This window comes from Ictalurus punctatus, chromosome 24 (assembly GCF_001660625.3).
Source record: "Ictalurus punctatus breed USDA103 chromosome 24, Coco_2.0, whole genome shotgun sequence".
In the NCBI taxonomy this organism is placed as follows: domain Eukaryota; kingdom Metazoa; phylum Chordata; class Actinopteri; order Siluriformes; family Ictaluridae; genus Ictalurus; species Ictalurus punctatus.
This window is the reverse complement of record NC_030439.2, coordinates 5,689,933-5,707,485: the sequence shown is the minus strand read 5'-3', so window position 1 is coordinate 5,707,485 and position 17,553 is coordinate 5,689,933. Positions and strand designations below refer to the sequence as shown.

General features: G+C 41.2%; 1 protein-coding gene across 2 annotated transcripts; it reads left to right on the top strand.

Annotated features, from left to right (window-relative positions):
* The first annotated feature begins 81 nt into the window (after positions 1-81).
* On the top strand, positions 82-15,659 carry LOC108257198 (claspin). Of its 2 annotated transcripts, none has more exons than XM_017454751.2 (24): positions 82-217; positions 1,541-1,658; positions 3,392-3,750; positions 3,834-3,977; positions 4,435-4,491; positions 4,575-4,647; positions 4,755-4,857; positions 5,051-5,547; positions 5,690-5,878; positions 6,967-7,136; positions 7,280-7,470; positions 7,574-7,626; positions 7,763-7,947; positions 9,369-9,855; positions 10,008-10,062; positions 10,179-10,266; positions 10,894-10,994; positions 11,501-11,662; positions 11,919-12,040; positions 13,095-13,219; positions 13,488-13,602; positions 13,700-13,773; positions 14,125-14,286; positions 15,324-15,659. In XM_017454751.2, the coding sequence occupies exons 2-24, from the start codon at positions 1,607-1,609 to the stop codon at positions 15,438-15,440; spliced, it is 3,681 nt and encodes a 1,226-aa protein (XP_017310240.1). In that variant the 5' UTR covers positions 82-217; positions 1,541-1,606; the 3' UTR covers positions 15,441-15,659. The 2 variants fall into 2 exon arrangements, with proteins under 2 accessions (XP_017310240.1, XP_017310239.1); XM_017454750.3 differs by lacking the exon at positions 82-217 and adding an exon at positions 544-808.
* Positions 15,660-17,553: the final 1,894 nt, after the last annotated feature.

The window sequence follows — 17,553 nt, the reverse complement described above, 5'->3', positions numbered from 1 at the left end:
TGATTTAAAGCAGATCCATGGGATTTGTAACTGCGCATGCGTGAGAACGTGCGCAGCTTATTGCGCATGCGCGATACCTCACAAACCAGTACTATCGCTAGCTTGGAAACAAATGAGGCCTCCGTAATGTACTAACCCATAATTAAATTAGCAGTATAACTATCCAGGAAAGACGATGCGCTTTCATTGAGTTAAAAAAAAGTTGATTGTTCAAAAGGTATGGTTGCAATAAGGCCTACATTTTTCAGTAGTATGCACACCTGCCGTGTTAAGTTTACTGAATGTTGTTGAATGAAGGGCCGTTGGAATGTTAATTCCTTTCTGTTTATTTGTGTAAATACTTTCTTTATATACCGAGTGGGAAAACAAAAAAAAAAAAACCTGCATTGTTTTTCAGTTACGTTACAAGTGTTCTGTGCAGTTTTAATACATTGAGCTATGGATAGCAACGCGCCGATATTTATAGCCAATCATCAATCACGGAATAACGTCGCGTACCAACGGCTGAGCCAATCAGCAAGCTTGCAAGGGATGACGCCATCAAGGCAGGAAGAGCGCTTTCACACCAGCGCGCGAACAGTTGAATTTTTTTTTATTTATTCCCTTTTCCGTGGATCAGGCGGGAGATGATTATTTACAACTAGCTTCGTCAGAAAGACAAAAAAATACCTCCGGATTTCACCTGGCCTTTAAGTGCTAAAGTTTCTTTTGTGTCGTTGCTGGATTTGCTTTTTGTTTTGGTTTTGGATGAGTTTTTGCGCCGAATAGTTCCACTGGACAAAAGATGAGCCTGCTTGTCTCTGAGCGGGTAAACCGGACTAGCTCACTCGAGCTGTATTACCTGCTTCACACTGCAGAACAATACACTTTATAACCTTTACAGTTTGTGGAAATTGACTTGTTAAAAATTACAATCGACTCGAATGGCAAACAACGTTAAATAAATAAAAAGTCGTAGCTAGCCTAGCTGTCTTGCTACACAAGTAGCATGTTTTGAGTAGACTCAAAGCGCCTAGCTTGTCTCAGACATAATAACTAATGAGTATGTTAGCTAGGAGTGTGTACTAGATCACTAGATAATATCTTATCCAACTTCATATCTGATCAAATTTTCGCTATAAATTAGACATCTAGACATGGCTAGCTCGCTGGGAGTCATGGCTAGAAGGTTACTAAAGTTACCCAGAATTCAGTTTGGCATTTACTAACAAGCTGGGAAATAATCTAAGCAATCAATATTTATTAAAGTAATATATATATATATATATATATATATATATATATATATATATATATATATATGATTGTAGTTAAGTAATTTAGTCCTGACTTGTGAATCAGGGTCATTGCACACTCATTTTGCTGGTTAAATTGATGTGTAGTCTCTCCAAAGTGGTTGATCATCAGGTGTGCGTTGTGGATTATTTATAAAAATGTGCCTTTATTTACTCCAAGTCGAGCTCAGTTTAACCTGTTGTGTTGTTGAGTGTGTTGTATGTGACAGGTGGAGCTGATTGACACGTGTATTTTCTGTACACAGCTGGTTGATCCCCCTGCTGAGGTCCCCAGGGCAGAGAGCGATTCAGACAGTGGAGTGGGTTCACCCATGGAGGAGGCTGGGACCGATGCCACCACCGCTGCCGTTCAGGCTGGAGAAGGTAAATAAAGACTCAGTGAAGACGTGGGAAGATAACGTTTAACACGCTTCGACCCTGTTCGGATTGGATCGGTTTATCTCAGAGACGTCTGTAATACATTAGAGTCCTTTCCAGGGTTTAGCGATCTGAGAAGCGATCTGAGAAGCGAACGCGAAATCAAGCAAACGGCGCAATGTTTAGAGGAGCTTGCGATTTTTTTTTTTTTTTTTTTTTTCTTCCCCCAAATTACAAATTATTCACCGTCATCGCAACACGCCTTCAAAGACCTCTTCGATTCACGTGCGTCAAACACGAGTATGTCCAAAAAGGTCACCTTTACCAACAAATTTCACTGCGAAAAGCCGCACAAAACAATTTGGCGTAATTGAAATTTCGCACGTTTTCTGCAAGAAAAACAAAAAAACTCAGCAAGATTTAGACGAAGAAAAAACCTCAAAGCAAAATCAAGCATTTTTAACCACAACAATCACAAAAAAAACATTGCAAAATCCTTTATGGGTTGATTTATATGTGTAATACATGTTTCATCAGCGATAAAACTCTCACATTCAAACAGCAAAAAATAACCACAGGAGGAGCGAGTTTCTAGAAGGTTGTATTTCTTTGAACCCGGGACATTTGCATCGTCACGTGCATCAGTTCCTTAGATATCTAATGTTCCATGCAGATAAATGAACTGTAAATGATTTGAATATAAACAATGAAATCGTTTACAGTATCAGTTCATCAGCATTTAACATTCGATATTTAAGAAACGGGCCACGATACAAGTAGTCATTAATTGTAGACAACTAAAAGTTGATGGTATTGTGAGTATGCGTACATAATGTAATGATTTATATCTGTATCTTCGGTTATATCGGCTCCTTTTAATCAGCCTTGCTTTCCTTAATGATATTATTTTCTTTCTCCTCCTGAAAAAGCATTCCCATTGAGCGTGTGTCATCAAGGTTTTGCTGCCCGGGACGAGTATATGTTTGACTGCCTCTTTAAAAGCGTTTCTTTGTTTTTGTTTGTTTAGATTTAGGAAGTGTTTAATATCAGGGGCGGTGTCACTGATAAGCGAGCTATGAGACGGCAAGTAGCGGCAATCGAACATCGTTCTTCCCAACACAATGTGACAGCTGCATAGGAATTAATGGGCGTGTGCACCCAGACTAGATTAAAATGATCAGACGTGCGTGGAGTTTGGTGAAAAAAACAGTGTGTAGTTCAGCCTGTAATTTTCTTAGAGGTGGACGGATGGAAAAATACGGACATGACCGATCCGGACGAAAATAAAATCAGTAGCACGCGTACAATAGGGAATTACCCCAAGAGCGCATGTAAATTTAAATGCGTCCAGATAGAGCTTTTGATTTAAATTTATTAAGGACTTGGACATACGGCGACCTCTCTCTCTTTCTCTCTCTTCATCGAAGCTACCAACACAAAACCATGCATGGACACAATGGTTGAAACTGTGTTGCTGTGACACAGGCTCAAATAAAAAAATGTGGACCGCTGTGTTGTATGACAAACGACACGAAGGTCTTATATTACCAATAGGCATTAAAAAGTATTTAAAATGTTAAACTGAATTATCTGATGCATGCATATATACTGTGTTTGCTCATGAAGAACCGCAGGAGATATTACTTTGCATAATCTACTGAATTGTATGTACTTGTTTGTTGTATGTATGTATTGGCAAGTTCTGTTTTAAACCCTAAGACCTTATCTAAACCCCTAAGCTCAAGATTCAGACGATGACATCGTCGTCAGCCGGAAGCCTCGTTCCCGGAAGGTTCTCCAGGACAGCGACAGTGAGAAGGAGGACGTCATGGACGGAATGGCTGATGCTCTGGTGCTGTCAGAATCCAGCGGTGAGGCGACGAAGGCCAGTGAAGGCGAGCGGCCGAAAAAGAGCCGGGGAAAGAAGATCTCCCGCGTTGCCGTGGCCAGTGACGAGAGCGAGCCAGAGGAAGATGAGCATCAAGGAAAACCTAAGGAAGAGACCAAAAAGAGAGGGAAGTCACAGCGACGCAAAGAGAAGGAGAAGTGCAGAGGTGCTCTAGTGAAGCAACTGAAAGAGAAGACGAGAACCTCTGAAGTGAGTAAATTGGGGGTTTTCAGAAAATTATTGTCGGTGTATGTAGTCATTGCTGACTGCCATTTTCTCTCTCTCTCTCTCAGGAGTCCCTTTTATCCAAGCCTCTCAATGACAGTGGTTGTCTGCTGGGTGATAGTGACCTGTTTGATGCTCAGCTGGAGGAGGACGAGGAAGAGGAGTCCCTGGACGCCATCAGAGCTGCTGTGAAAAAGAAGGCCAAGAACAAGGTGAGCGAGAGGCACGAATCATTAAAGCTACTCAGAGTAGCAGCAGCACGCGGAGATGGACAAATCACTTATCCAGACACCTGGAACAAGCAGATCTTTTTTTTTTTTTGGTCAGTATGCTACATCAATCTTCCCTTTCCCGAGTCATGTACTCATTCTTTTCCTTAAGTCCTATCCATACAGTATTAAATTTACACGGTGTTCTGGGGTAATTTTATTATTTTACGTCATACTCTGTGATTTTATTTCCATCCAGATCGGCCATGACCGATGTCCTCTATTTTATTTATTTATTTATTTATTTATTTATTTATTAATAGAAGGCAAAATAAGAAATTATACCCCTGACCCCCCTACTCCCCAGTAATAAACTTTGGAATTCAATTGGGGCTTGAATCTGTATTAATGCACTTAGTGCACTATGTGACGTGTAAGTAATTGTTTCTCCTGACTGCAGCCCCATTTAGTTGACTCTGAAGAGGATGAACAGCAGGAAGGCAAATCCCAGCGCAAGGTACAAGTCATTCGCTCGTAAAGGTTTTTCCCCATATTTATTGGCTTCTATGTATTTGTTTACCCGCTGGATTGTGTTCTTAGGAGAGGAAAGCAGCGAGGGCGAGTAAAGAGGCGATGAAACAGCTCCACAGTGATAGCCAGAAGCTTGTTAGAGGTTAGTGGAATTTATTGCGGGTGATCTTGTCGAAAAATTGTTTGCTCATTTTCATTTCTTCATTCTTTTAATCTTTTCCCACTCTGTTTTCTCTTTTGCGTTACCAGAATCTACAATAGGGCTACCGTACCATATGCCAGAGCCCAAAGGCATAGACCAGTTCTTCAAGAGGAGGGTTCGTCCTGACAGACCTGCTATGGCATTACTGAAGTAGGACCATTATACACTGCATTATACTTTTTATATGCTTGTGTCTGGGAAAGAAAGATTATTAAGTCAGATAAAAGTCGCTTTACTTCTTCTTCTTTCTCAAAAGATGGTTTGTTTTGGTCATTTTTAGATGTTTTTACAGCAGTACTTCTAGACTCTCAAATTTTTGTCATTGTTTTTCCCCTTCTTCAAGATCTGCCAAGTACCAGGCCTGTATCATAGAAGCGTCTTCGGCATCCTCAACTGCACCAGAACAGAACTCGAATCCACAGGCTGATCTGAATGACCCTGATCCAGTCAGGTGTACCCAACAGGACGGCTCTACAAATGAACACGATGCACGAGCTGCCACTGAAGCCACTGAGGACCAATCCGGAGTTGCAAACGTTGATCTCCAAAAGCCTGAAATCATGGCAGAAGAGCACACTCTTCCTTCTGTGGACGTGTCTGAGAGTGCCGACTCTCCTAAAGAGGACCCTGAGGTGCCGCAGGTTGAGCAGACTAAGTCTGGGACAGGGCAGTCAGAACAGGACGGCGCTGCGCCGGCTGAGCAAGGAGCGGTAGTGCCTAAACCCAAGAAGGATAAGCTGACCAGATTGCGTGAGCTGGGTTTGGAGCCTCCTCCGGTAGCAAAGCTGTGTGCGGACGATGGAGCTTTTGTCCAGCTGGAGCCGCAACTGGTTAACCCTGGTGAGGAAGCGCATCTTAAAAAGCTACAAATTGTATTAATAACGCAGCGTGTCTTGGGTAGCTTGATTTCACCTTTTTAATCGGCCTCCCGTAGCGGATGCCGTTTCATCACGGTTTAGAACGCGTGTTGTGTGTTGCTCAGGTCTAGAGGCTCTGAAGGAACGTTTCCTGAGGCACGTCCAGCCCGCGCCACGGTCTAAAGGAGAGCGATCGCTTCAGGTAAATGTGGTGAGAAAGGACAGCACTGCCTCCGGACAGGAGGAGCTGCATGCGGAGTCCATCACTGTCACGGTCAATGAGGAGGAAGAGGAGCCTTCACACACTAAGCCAGGTATATTGTGGAGAATGTTAGGGCTGGATATTGCGACCAATTTATCGACTGGATTAATATCAATAGTTCATTTAAACTGTTAGTTCAATTACACACAACAGATAAGAAGGAGTACACATTAAATAGGAATAGAATAGAAAAATATCTTCTTTTATTTATATATGTGTACATATGTATGTTTATGTGTATATGTAATAGGGATAGCAAAATAAGAGTATTAATAATAATAATAATAATAATAACAACAATAATAATAATGGTAATATGTACACTATGAACACCTCAATGTATGTACAGAATAAGAATATACATATTTACAGATGAGTTACACCTTGTTCATATACAGGTAAGTATAAATATAAATAAAGTATAAATGCTGTTATCTGAACCCCTCCTACTTGGCTATATTACTGAAACACGTTTACTTTAACAGTAGGGCCCACACAGTTATGTTTAATTACTTTTTACTTTTAAAACATTTTAAATGTGCAACAGTGAAATTCCTTAACAACTTAAAACATGTTTAAAGAAATAAAAGCGTTTTCAAAATTCAAAACATGACCGATGGCGAGATGTTCAGGACGAGAGGAGCACTACAGATAATATTCACATCCTCTCAAGTAAAGCGCGCGCATTAAGAATCGATATCGTTTCGTTAAATTAAAGATCGATGAAAATCTGAGAATCTTTTTTTTTTTTTTTTTTTCTACCCAGCCCTAGAGAATATATCATTGAGATATTTGGTTGCTAATCTGTCTCTGCCTGTTAAAGGAAAATTGCAGTGTTTTTAAACTTTATACCCATGTAGTACAAATGTAGAATATGCCCGAGTACCACAGGCATGAATTGCGTACTTGGAAAAGAACGGAAAATCATTTGGCTACAGATTTACACTGTAAGTCTGTGGGGGGGAGTAGAGCTCAACCGATAGCGGATTTTACCGATACATTTCTTTTTAAATTCCTGTTCACTGGAATTAGCACGTGCTCCAGATGTGCCGGCTCGAGATTACATTTTAAAAAATGAAGCATTCCTTGAATCTTGTCCTGACATTTCGAGTATCTTTCTGTTCCCTTGTCTTTCTTCAGGAGAGAAGCTAGTTTTACTGAAGTCTCGTCTGCAGCAGGCGATGGCTATCCGCCGGAAGGAAGAACGAGAGCGTCGAGCCGCCCTTCATCGCCTGGACAATGAGGACTGTGGTGGTGAGGAGGAGGAGGAGGAGGAGGAAGAGGATATGACCGAGTCTGAGGAGGAAGAGGTATGAGTGTGCCTGTTTTCCAACAGGTTGTTTTTGATTAGGATTCTCATTAAGAGTCTATTAAATTAAAGTAAGTGCTCCCTCGTCATTTTGTTAATAATTTGCTTCTGTTCTCTTCTGTTGCTCTTTTCCAAACTTTCTAGGGTGTCGAAGATTTGTTGGGCGACGGCGATGATGGAGAGGAAGCTGAGAGCGAGGAAGAAGAGGCCGAGGAAGCCGAAAGAGGCGACGCATCCAAACGAAGTGCCTCTAATGCTTTTAAAAGTCCGTCTCCAACCCCATACACCGACGGCACTCTGATGCTGTTTGCAGGCAGCTCGTGCTCCAGAACAGGGTGGGTGGGTTTGTGTTTGTGTACGTCTGTTTTTGGTTGTTATTTGTGAGAGAAAGAAAATGAAGGTCTTGTTAAAACCTTAATGTCTTGGTTTTATATTTAGGGACGGTGTTAGGCAGTCTGGGCCAACCAGTCACGAAAATGACAACAAAACGGGTAAGTTTATAGTTTATCCACGTGAACTGTTTTCCTTTGGACGGGAGCACCTCAACCACAAGCTTCTGAGAGTTCATTTACAGCTATATAAACATACTCTGATGGTGATGACCTTTTCTGTTCTCTTCTCCCACAGAAGATGAGGATGGCCTGTCCTTGACCAAGGACAACAGCCATAACAGCAGCTTTGAGCTGACGAGCTCCACGCTCCCATCGTACCAGCCGGTGAGCCGCACCGCAGGCAAAGGTCTTTCAGCAGCAGTGTTCCGCTCGCCATCACCCTGCTTCTTCAGACCCAGTTTCCTCGGCTCAGCCTCCAAGGTCAGCCCCTTTTAGCCAGATAATATTGAATGGTATTATTCTTAACGGCACGGTCAGGATATTTACCTTATCGACTTATCGTACGATATACAGACGTGACCTCGATCATTTTTCCTGACCTCGATATCTCCCATTGTGTTTACACACGTGTTTGTTTATATAAGAACGAACGTCACCAACAGTGTAACCGTCCGTGCTGCTCCTGTCGTCTAGTCTGCTCCGGGGCTGTCAAATTAACATTCAAACTTCAAATATTTGACGGATTTAAGATATAAATTCACGTTCGAGTGCAAAAACTGCGCAATATTAACTGTCCAAACGCATCCTATACACACGAGATTAATCAGACAATTACACACAACATAAACATAAACTTGCCTCTGAACAAAAGTAAACTAGAACTTAGTAAGGTGCTAGGTAGAATAAGTCACGTTGTGAACACGTTTTTTTCCGTAGCGACACACTAAAACGCGGATAATGAAGAACTAAGGCATGAAGAATTCACAATATTGTGTTACAGTAATGAACTCATTTATAATATTATTTTTTGTGTCTGAATATTTTTAAGAGTTAAAAGCTCATGGCTCTTTGAAAGGGTGTACTTACATTATTAAGCTGTTGTATTATTATGTCAGCAGCATAAAATGGTCTTAAAATGATATTGTTTATCGCAATTATTTCTGGGACTACAGTCACAGGCCTACTTGAAATCACAGTTGGTGTTGTAGAGCTTTTTGTACTAATCCCTGAGTATTATGGACAATAATACTAGAAAATGATTTTTGAAGATATTCTTGTTTAAAGCATCATAATATCTCAATTCATTCATGAGTCTGTAATCGGTTTGCTGCGATAGTCGATGTTGCATGGTGTTCGGCCGCACACCGATTACATCGCTTCCCCACCGCAGCACCGCCCCCCACCTTCGTTTTGCCTTTTTATAGTCATAAAAATCATTTAGTTCAGTTAGAGATCAGACGCTACGATTGAAAACTGAACACGTCTGCTCGATTCAGCATGAGCCGGATGAGTCAGAGTCACGGCACAGATCAGATTTCATTTATCACGTGACGAGAGTGAGGCGAGCTGACTGACGAGACGGTGGCGGAAGACTTGGTTTCAAAAGTTCGATGTTTAATGTAAGCGAGTTTGTCATTGTATTGTTTTGTAGTTGTTATGAACCCAACATTCAAGCAATCGCTGCCCCTAAATTGCCGCTAATTCGAAAGCGAAAGTAAAATGCGCACTCATTCATAAGCGATTTAAAAGCGAGGGGGGAAAAGAGGGATTACATGAGGGATTCGATGTGGACTTTAAATCTTGTTAAACTTGTCTTGCTTTTATGGATGCTGGACTTTTTTGTCTCCACAAATGCACCAATTGTTCCTTCTTCTTTCTTACCGTCTTGTCTTGTTCTTCAGAGCTCTGGTAAGCTGTCTGAGCCGTCCCTCACCCTCCCTGTGGAGGACTCGCAGGACTTGTATGGTGTTCCTTCTCCTGAAGGTGGGGACTCTCAGGGCCCCTTCTCACAGGAGGAGGACACACAGTCGCAGCTGTTTGATTCAGACGGCTTCTTGAACGTGGGGCCCCGCGGCGGCCAGAACCGCTCTCACAAACGCCAGCTGCTTTTAGATAACCTGGATGAAAACGCCATGGATGCCAACATGGGTGAATTGCTGGGGCTCTGCTCGGGTGGCTTTGACGCAGCGGAGCAGAGTCAGCCAGGAGGTGAGGACGAGCTTCTGGGCCTGTGCTCTGGAGCGTTCTCCACTCAGCCTGGCGAAACCGGCAGACCCAAAGAGGAAACCGTCACCATGGAGACAGAACGCACAGTCGGGGAGAGCCACGGGAGCGCGGACGTGGACCAGCTGCTTTCTCTCTGCTCGGGGAAGTTCACAGGCAGTCCTGGTGTGTGTTTCTGTTTCATCAGTCGTTAGTTCCTCTGCTAATGTTATCGTAATAAAGATCCTCTAGTCCTTTATTTTATTTTATTTTATTTTATTTTATTTTTAATGCTATATTCATTGATTCATTCATTAATGCTTTCTGTATTCTTTCAGCTGCTTCGCCAGTGCGACCAGGCGCAAGCTCCGCCCTCGAAGACGAATCTGACTGGTAAAATGGGTCTTGTGATCTGCACGTTCACAATTTTAGAATTGTGCCCTTTCAATCCGCGTGGTGCAAGTCAGTAACTCGCACCGTTTTTTTTTTGTTTTGTTTTTTCCCCTCAGTAAGAGCAAGGTGGAGGAGGAAGGGGAAGAAGAGGAAGACAATTGTGAGTTTCAGCTCTTGTCGGGTGTAGACAGCGACAGCGAGAAGGTAAGCGAGGATGTGCGTGAGATTTTGGTGTGCGAAATGGTAATGCGTGTGTATAGCGGTGATCAAAAGTCAGAAGATGTTTAAAAGAGAGCTCTAGGCAAATACATTTTAATGGAAGATTATTGAAAAGCAATTTTTAAAAAGTCTTTTAACTGATAAATAACGGATAAATTGTACGCAGTAGGATCAGGGATATAAATCCGTCCCTCCAGGATTTTGCGATCTTGCGGTCACAGGAAAGAATTAAATTCTATTGAAAACTCCACGATTTTTCCAAATGACCGCAGATTTGGGCCGAGACGCGTCATGTGACATCATCACACCTCACGTTCAGTCAAAGCTCTCTTCGATTCACGTGTGTCGAACATGAATACAGCTAAAAGCTCTCATTTACCAACAAACATCGCTGTGAAAGAGCGTGAAAAACTATTTTGTTCGATTGCAATTTCACCAATTCAAGTAGTTTTCTTGAAGTAAATGACAATTTTTGGCTGCAGCAGTCACAAAAAAAAAACTGCGAAATCCTGTATGGCCTGATAAATGAACACAGTAAAAATGTCTCCATGTTTTCACTTGGCTGTCTTATACACGGTGTTTTTTTTTTTTTTTCTCTCTTTTCCTTTACAGGAGGAGGATGAGGAAGACTCCGATGCTGAAGGAGAGATGGGTGACGAGGTAGACGAGGAGGAGAGGGAGGCGGTATTCGGGCGACATCCAGGCAAAAAGTTGTAAGTCGTATTAAGGCTTGTGAATTGTGTGAAATGCCTGAAATGGTCGGAGATGAAATTATAGCAGAATGAATCAAATCTATTAAACCTTTTAATGTCAAACACGGCGCACGGTGGCTTAGTGGTTAGCACGTTCGCCTCACACCTCCAGGGTCGGGGGTTCGATTCGTGGCACTGTGTGTGCGGGGGTTTCCTCTGGGTACTCCGGTTTCCTCCCCCAGTCCAAAGACATGCATGGTAGGCTGATTGGCGTGTCAAAAGTGTCCGTAGTGTGGGGATGTGTGTGTGATTGTGCCCTGCGATGGATTGGCACACTGTCCAGGGTGTACCCCGCCTTGTGCCCCATGCTCCCTGGGATAGGCTCCAGGTTCCCTGTGACCCTGAAAAGGATAAAGCGGTATAGAAGATGGATGGATGTTCAACACTTCCTAACCTTTTAAAAATTGTATTATTATTTTTATTACGACAAAAGTGCCTCTTCACTAAACTGTCCTCTTTGGCTTTAGACGCATGACTGACTTTGTGGACTCTGAGGCCGAGCTGTCAGGCAGTGACGTCTGCAGTGAGGATGAAGATGACGACGGAGGAGATGAATACGAAGAAGAGGAGATACAGGAGCAGCTCCCATCAGATGAGGAACTGATGGACCAGGTCAACAAAATCCACATGTAAGAATAAACATGCCGACAACGATGTCCCTTTTAGTGCTCTAAAGTTTAAAGGGTTTTTTTTTGCACATGTTCAAGGAGCTTTAAAAATGGCAGTGCTGCTGTAATATGGACTTGTGACTAGGAAGCAGTCCGGGTTCAAAGAACTCCAAGTGTGTGATTTTGTGGCATGGTAATCATAGTGTAATATTCTGTGGGTTTGTAACTGTCCTGTTGTAGCAGTTCTAGTCTTTTTGAGCTGTGTCTGTGTTTATAGGAAGCATGTCCTAGATGACGATAAGCGCAAATTGCGTTTGTATCAGGAGCGTTACCTAGCTGACGGAGATCTGCACTCAGACGGACCCGGTCGAGAGCGCCGCTTCCGCTGGAGGAATATCGGTAGGTTTAGAGAGAGTGTGTGTGTGTGTGTGTGTGTGTGTGTGTGTTGCGCCTTTAATAGCTCTTCACACTGAACACAATGCAACTGGTTGTGATTCACACATGATGCATCAGCTGCTCAGCTGTTGTGTTTATAATCACTGCCGGCCTTGTGCGTAAAGGTTTTGTCTTGAATCGCATCTGGAAAAGGCAGAAAGCAAGAATCGTTTTAAAATGTCATTTTTAATTTAAAATGTAAAAAAATGACACATTACAGTATGGCAGTGTCTTTTTTTTATTATTATTATTATTTTGTTTAAAGAATTTTTTTGTCCTCCCTTTCAAAAGCTTCATAAGATATTTACGTTTCCCAGAAGATAAAAAAAAAAAAACCACACGCTCATTTATACCGATCGTCCTGTTCAAAAGTTTACACCCCCCTGGCTTTTAATGTATCGTGTTGGTTTCTTGAGCATCAGTGAATGTTTACACCTTGTGTAATAGTCGTGTACGAGTCCCTCAGTCGTCCTCAGTGTGAAAAGATGGATCTCAGCATCATATAGTCTCTGTTGGAAAGGGCTCAGATATGTAGATGTTGGAGAATCTACAGAAAGTAAAGAATGTGCAGGACCTGGAGGATTTTTCTGAAGAACGGTGGGCAGTTTAACTGCTCAGGACAAACAAGGGACTCGTGAACAATTCTCACGAAACATAAACACAGTCGTTGATCATCCAGGTAACGACACGCAGTATTAATAATCATGCGTGTGTAAACTTTTGAACTGGTACATTTGTGTAAATTCAGTTAGTATTGTGTCTTGTGAACTATATGTAAACATCTGTTGTGTGAAATAGCTTATTCAGGGCAGAACTAAATAAACAACTAAATGCTATTTTTATGATCAATCCTTATTATTTTTTTTAAATTATTAACATGTTGCAGATTCTGCAAGGCGTATGTAAACTTATGACCTCAGCTGTACATGTCCAGAATGCCCAGAGACGCCTGGATGCCCAGTTTCCCGAAGATGTCCGATTTTTGTTTTATAATCTATCCGTTTCACCTTACTCCTAGATGATGGCTTTGAGTTCGGGCTTGTTGCTGAGGGGGAAGAGGAAGAGGAGGAGGAAGACGTGGATCAGCATGAGCTCCAGAGGCGCAAGGAAAGGTTCGAGAGAGAGCAGTGGATGCGAGAGCAGGTGTGTGTGTGTGTGTGTGTGTGTGTGTGTGTGTGTGTGTATGAACCTGGGGGATTTACAGGAGCATCAAGACACAATTCAGAGCCGAGATATTTATCTCTCAGATATATTTATCACATGGACATTTTAACGCTTGTGTATTCTAAATCTACAATTATTTTGATAACACTTATCCCCCACGCCCCCCCCCCCCCCCCCCCCCCCCAAAAACATGTAAAAAAAAAAAAAAAAAAGGTTATTTGATCACAGTGTTGTCTTCTTCTGGTAGTCTGAAACATCGACGAGAGGAGAAGAAGTGGAAGAGGAGGATAAGATCGGAGAGGAAGACAGTCAGTTTATGAAGCTGGCAAAGAAACTAACTGCTAAGGCACTCCAGAAGAAAGGTGAATGTTGCAACAGGTCGTGTGTCTGTGTCTGTGTGTCTTGTGTATATACTAAACAAGACAGAACCTTTTTTTTCTTGTTCTTCCCCGTTTGCAGAGACCGCTTCAGTGCCCCTGAAAGAGAAGACAGTCTCTAACGCCAACCCTTTTCAGAAGCCCTTTAAACCTGTGGTAGGTATTTGAACAAGAACAAATGCTTTTCGTTGCTTTTGTATTAATTTGCCAGTCACATTTTTCTATTTTTGATCTCATACAGATAATAAAGCTCTTATTGGTCAATGCTAATCTGATACAGGCTTTGCTCAGGCAACAACAGCACAAAAATTTGTGGCCCATGATACTTCATTGATGTGCCACTGGGTCAATAAATGGCTCACAATAGCAGGACATTGACTACATTTATGCAACATAGTCCTTTTTTTTCTGTTTTTGTTTATGGTGCAAAAGGTAATCTCAACAATCTTATCACGTCATGACTAACTCTAGCCCATTCTTTCTTGATCTTGTGTTTTTCCCCGTCAGGTGAAGAGAGGATCTCTTCTCAGTCAGCCACGGGCAGTGCTGCAGAAACTCTCCAACATTTCAGACAGCAACCCTCTAGCGCCGCGTAACTCTCGAGGATTCCTCTTCCAGACTTTGTCGCCAGAAAAGGAGACCCCTACATCCGCCCACCCAAAGAAGCAGGTAATTTACGACGAAGCTTTTCATAAGAGAGTCTGAAACGGTTCAAACCGTATTGTAGAGGTCACACAGTCTGAAGTGATTGTAGTGCTGTGGATGAGCGTGCTTTTGTGTGCAGGTCTGTAGGTGTACCACTAGGGGGCAGCAGAGTGTTTTGCTGCCAGTGATTGCAAATTGAGTGTACTAATAATTGGTTATACAAAAGACTGCACTGTTTGAATATACATACATCATGGCATGTCTACTTTAAGAATACGTAAATATATTTACACACAACTCTTGTATTAACTTGCCTTTTTTTTTTTTTTTGCGCAAATATCTTGTGGGTAGATAAGGAGTTCGTTTTACCATGGCTATGGATAAACCAAGTATAAAGATAGACATGGGTTTCATTGGCATATTTATCAGTTTAACATTTGTTCTTACATGTTCAGTGAAGCGCAAAATAAATTCAACATTTTTAGACTACAATCTGGTGTCTTTCCGTGTCATTGGAGGAGAATATTTAAATGCTATAACTTTACTTTGTGATTATTTGCAAAAATGAAACATGTTTCACCTGTAGTTTCTAGAACTTATATATACTATACGTCAATGTCAGGGGCTTTCCCAGGCCATGGCACATACTTATAAAGTTAATACATCAGTTACGCATTTTCAAAAAGATTAAACATGGCATTATGAAATTTTTTTTATTTAAAAAGCGAACTGGTAATATATACTGATAATATTCCAAGCTGTTATATAAAATAAAATTTTCATGATGCTGCATCCATGTCTGGCTTTGGTCACATTTAATGAGGTTTAAATAAAATAGGTTAATATAACCCATAAAGCACTTTTGGATAATAAATAAATACATTTAAATCAGTCCTGCCATTAACATGACTTTACTTTATATTCAGTTCAGTTTAAACTCGTTCAAATGCTATAGCAACATTCTAGATAAGTTTAATGTTTGGGGGGAAAAAATATAAATTTATTCTTTTGTGAAGGATCTTGTAATGTTGTCTCATTCATGTTTTCCCTGACACTTACAGTTCAGGAAAAGAGCTCAGGCAGACACTATGGCGCCTGTTGCAAAGCGACCGTGTCGAGAAAACTCTGCGAAATCCGTCGGACCTCCAAGAAGTATTTTCAGTTATTTTGAGAACTGAAGCTTTGTGACGTCTCGGCCCTCCAGCGAGCCAATTTCTTACACTCTTGTTGACTCTGTTCTCTTAAATTTGGCGACTTATTTGATCTGGCATGGAGTGTGTGATCCAACTTGTGCATTTATGTGTTCTAAATGTTTTATCATGTAAATATTGGGATTTTGTAATTCTGTATTTTTTTTTATTTGTAAAATTATAAATTAAAAGTTTATTTTAAAAATTGTTGGTGGTTTCTGAAATGATTGTAAACTAAATAGCGTTGCTAGTGTTTGCGACTGTTGCTAACATTTTGACATTTTAATGCCCTGCTACAGTAGGAGGAGAGAGATTTCCTTGTAAGTCAGTGCAAGTCTATGGAGTGTTGTGGCTTTATCCATATATCTATCCATCCATCCATCCATCTTCTATACCGCTTTATCCCTTTCAGGGTCACAGGGAAACCTAGAGCCTATCCCAGGGAGCAACGGGCACGAGGCGGGGTACACCCTGGACCGGGTGCCAATCCATCTCAGGGCATGGCTTTATCTTGTTTTGGGTTTGTTTGTTTTTTTTGTTTTTTAAAGGCTGTAACTTGCATTATGTACAGCTGAAAATGAGTTTTTGTTACAAATCTAAATTTCTGCATAGTGCAGGTAAATGTAAACACGCATGAAATACTGATCTGATTCAGAGTTTAAATGCTGGAGAGCAGTGGAGTGGAGAGAAATTAAGGCTAGTCATGAGAGAGCCTTTTAATGTTTGTATTTATTTATTTATTTATATCTACCACACACAATATGTACTATAACTATCTACTGTGTTTGTGTGTGTATATATAATAGCTATAACTATAATAATAGCCTAATATTAATAAATCAGACTAGAGAAAAGTTACAGAACAAGCTAACATGACGCTCTAGATTTGTTACATCATGATAAACACCGCATACCTGACTAACTGTGATTGACTGCAAACTGTACAACTAATCTTACTGAACTTTGCACGCACCGACATGTATTAAGGACCTCAGTTAGTAGTTTAGGACACGCTAAAGATAAAGTAACTCCTACATACAGTAAAATCCTTTAGTAAAATGAACTCCTCAGCTTTTTCCTATACAGTGTGATTCCTTGTTCTCTTGCTTTGAGGTGTCGGCGAGTCTTGTATCCAAGTCGTCCACGCCAGTTTAAAAGGGCAGCACTATGGGTAATAATAATAATAATTTATATCGTGCCTTTAAAGACTTCTCAAGGCGCTTTACGTAGAAACAAGTACATGGCATGAAACAAAATGTATAAGCATGCATCAACAACATAATAAAATACCAATTAAAAATAACGATGATAAATTTGAATAATTTCAAGAAAATTAATCAAGTAAAGGCTATCCTAAAGAAGTAAGTTATGAGAGAAGATTTAAATACGCTAAAAGTTTCACAGTTTTTGAGCATAAGAAGAAAATTCCCCGTCACTCCTAATATGTAAATGAGTCTGAGGGACAGTTTAAAAAAAACAATTTGAGGATCGGAGATCACGTTTTGGGGTGTAATGGGTTAAAAGCTCAGCCAAATACTGTGGATCTGATACTGGTGTGTCTGGTTTAGCCCAATATGGCATATAGGTTTCTGATATGTATGACTTATTATAGAACTTTCTAGAACTGTATCTGACTAAGTTAGTTTAAACTCCCCCCCCATCATGTAAGTTTTACTGTTCGGCTGTGAAGCTCTTGGAAACCGGAGGTTAAAACCCAGGAATAGAAACCAAGTGAACTTCTTCTCTAGCTCATTGAAAACCCATTTTCTCTCAAGTTGATTTCTCACCCTTGCTTATTGTGACCAGGAGAGAAGCTATGGGATTACACTTGACACCAAGCTTCCAGTCCCTCAGGCTCGAGATGCTCTTCTAATGACCTGTTCGTTTTGAGACACGGTTGTGTTATTAGAAGTCTAAGCAAATGGTTGGTTAAATAAAGAGCAGGCTTTGCTGTAGACTATTAACGATCCCTTTTATCTCAGCCTAATTAATTGGGTACTGCTAATCACTTGGTCCAGTGGTCCTGGCAGGGGGACTCTCATTAGCAAGGACCCAATGGTGCCGAAATATAGACGGGTGATAAAGTAAAACTCCCTGTATG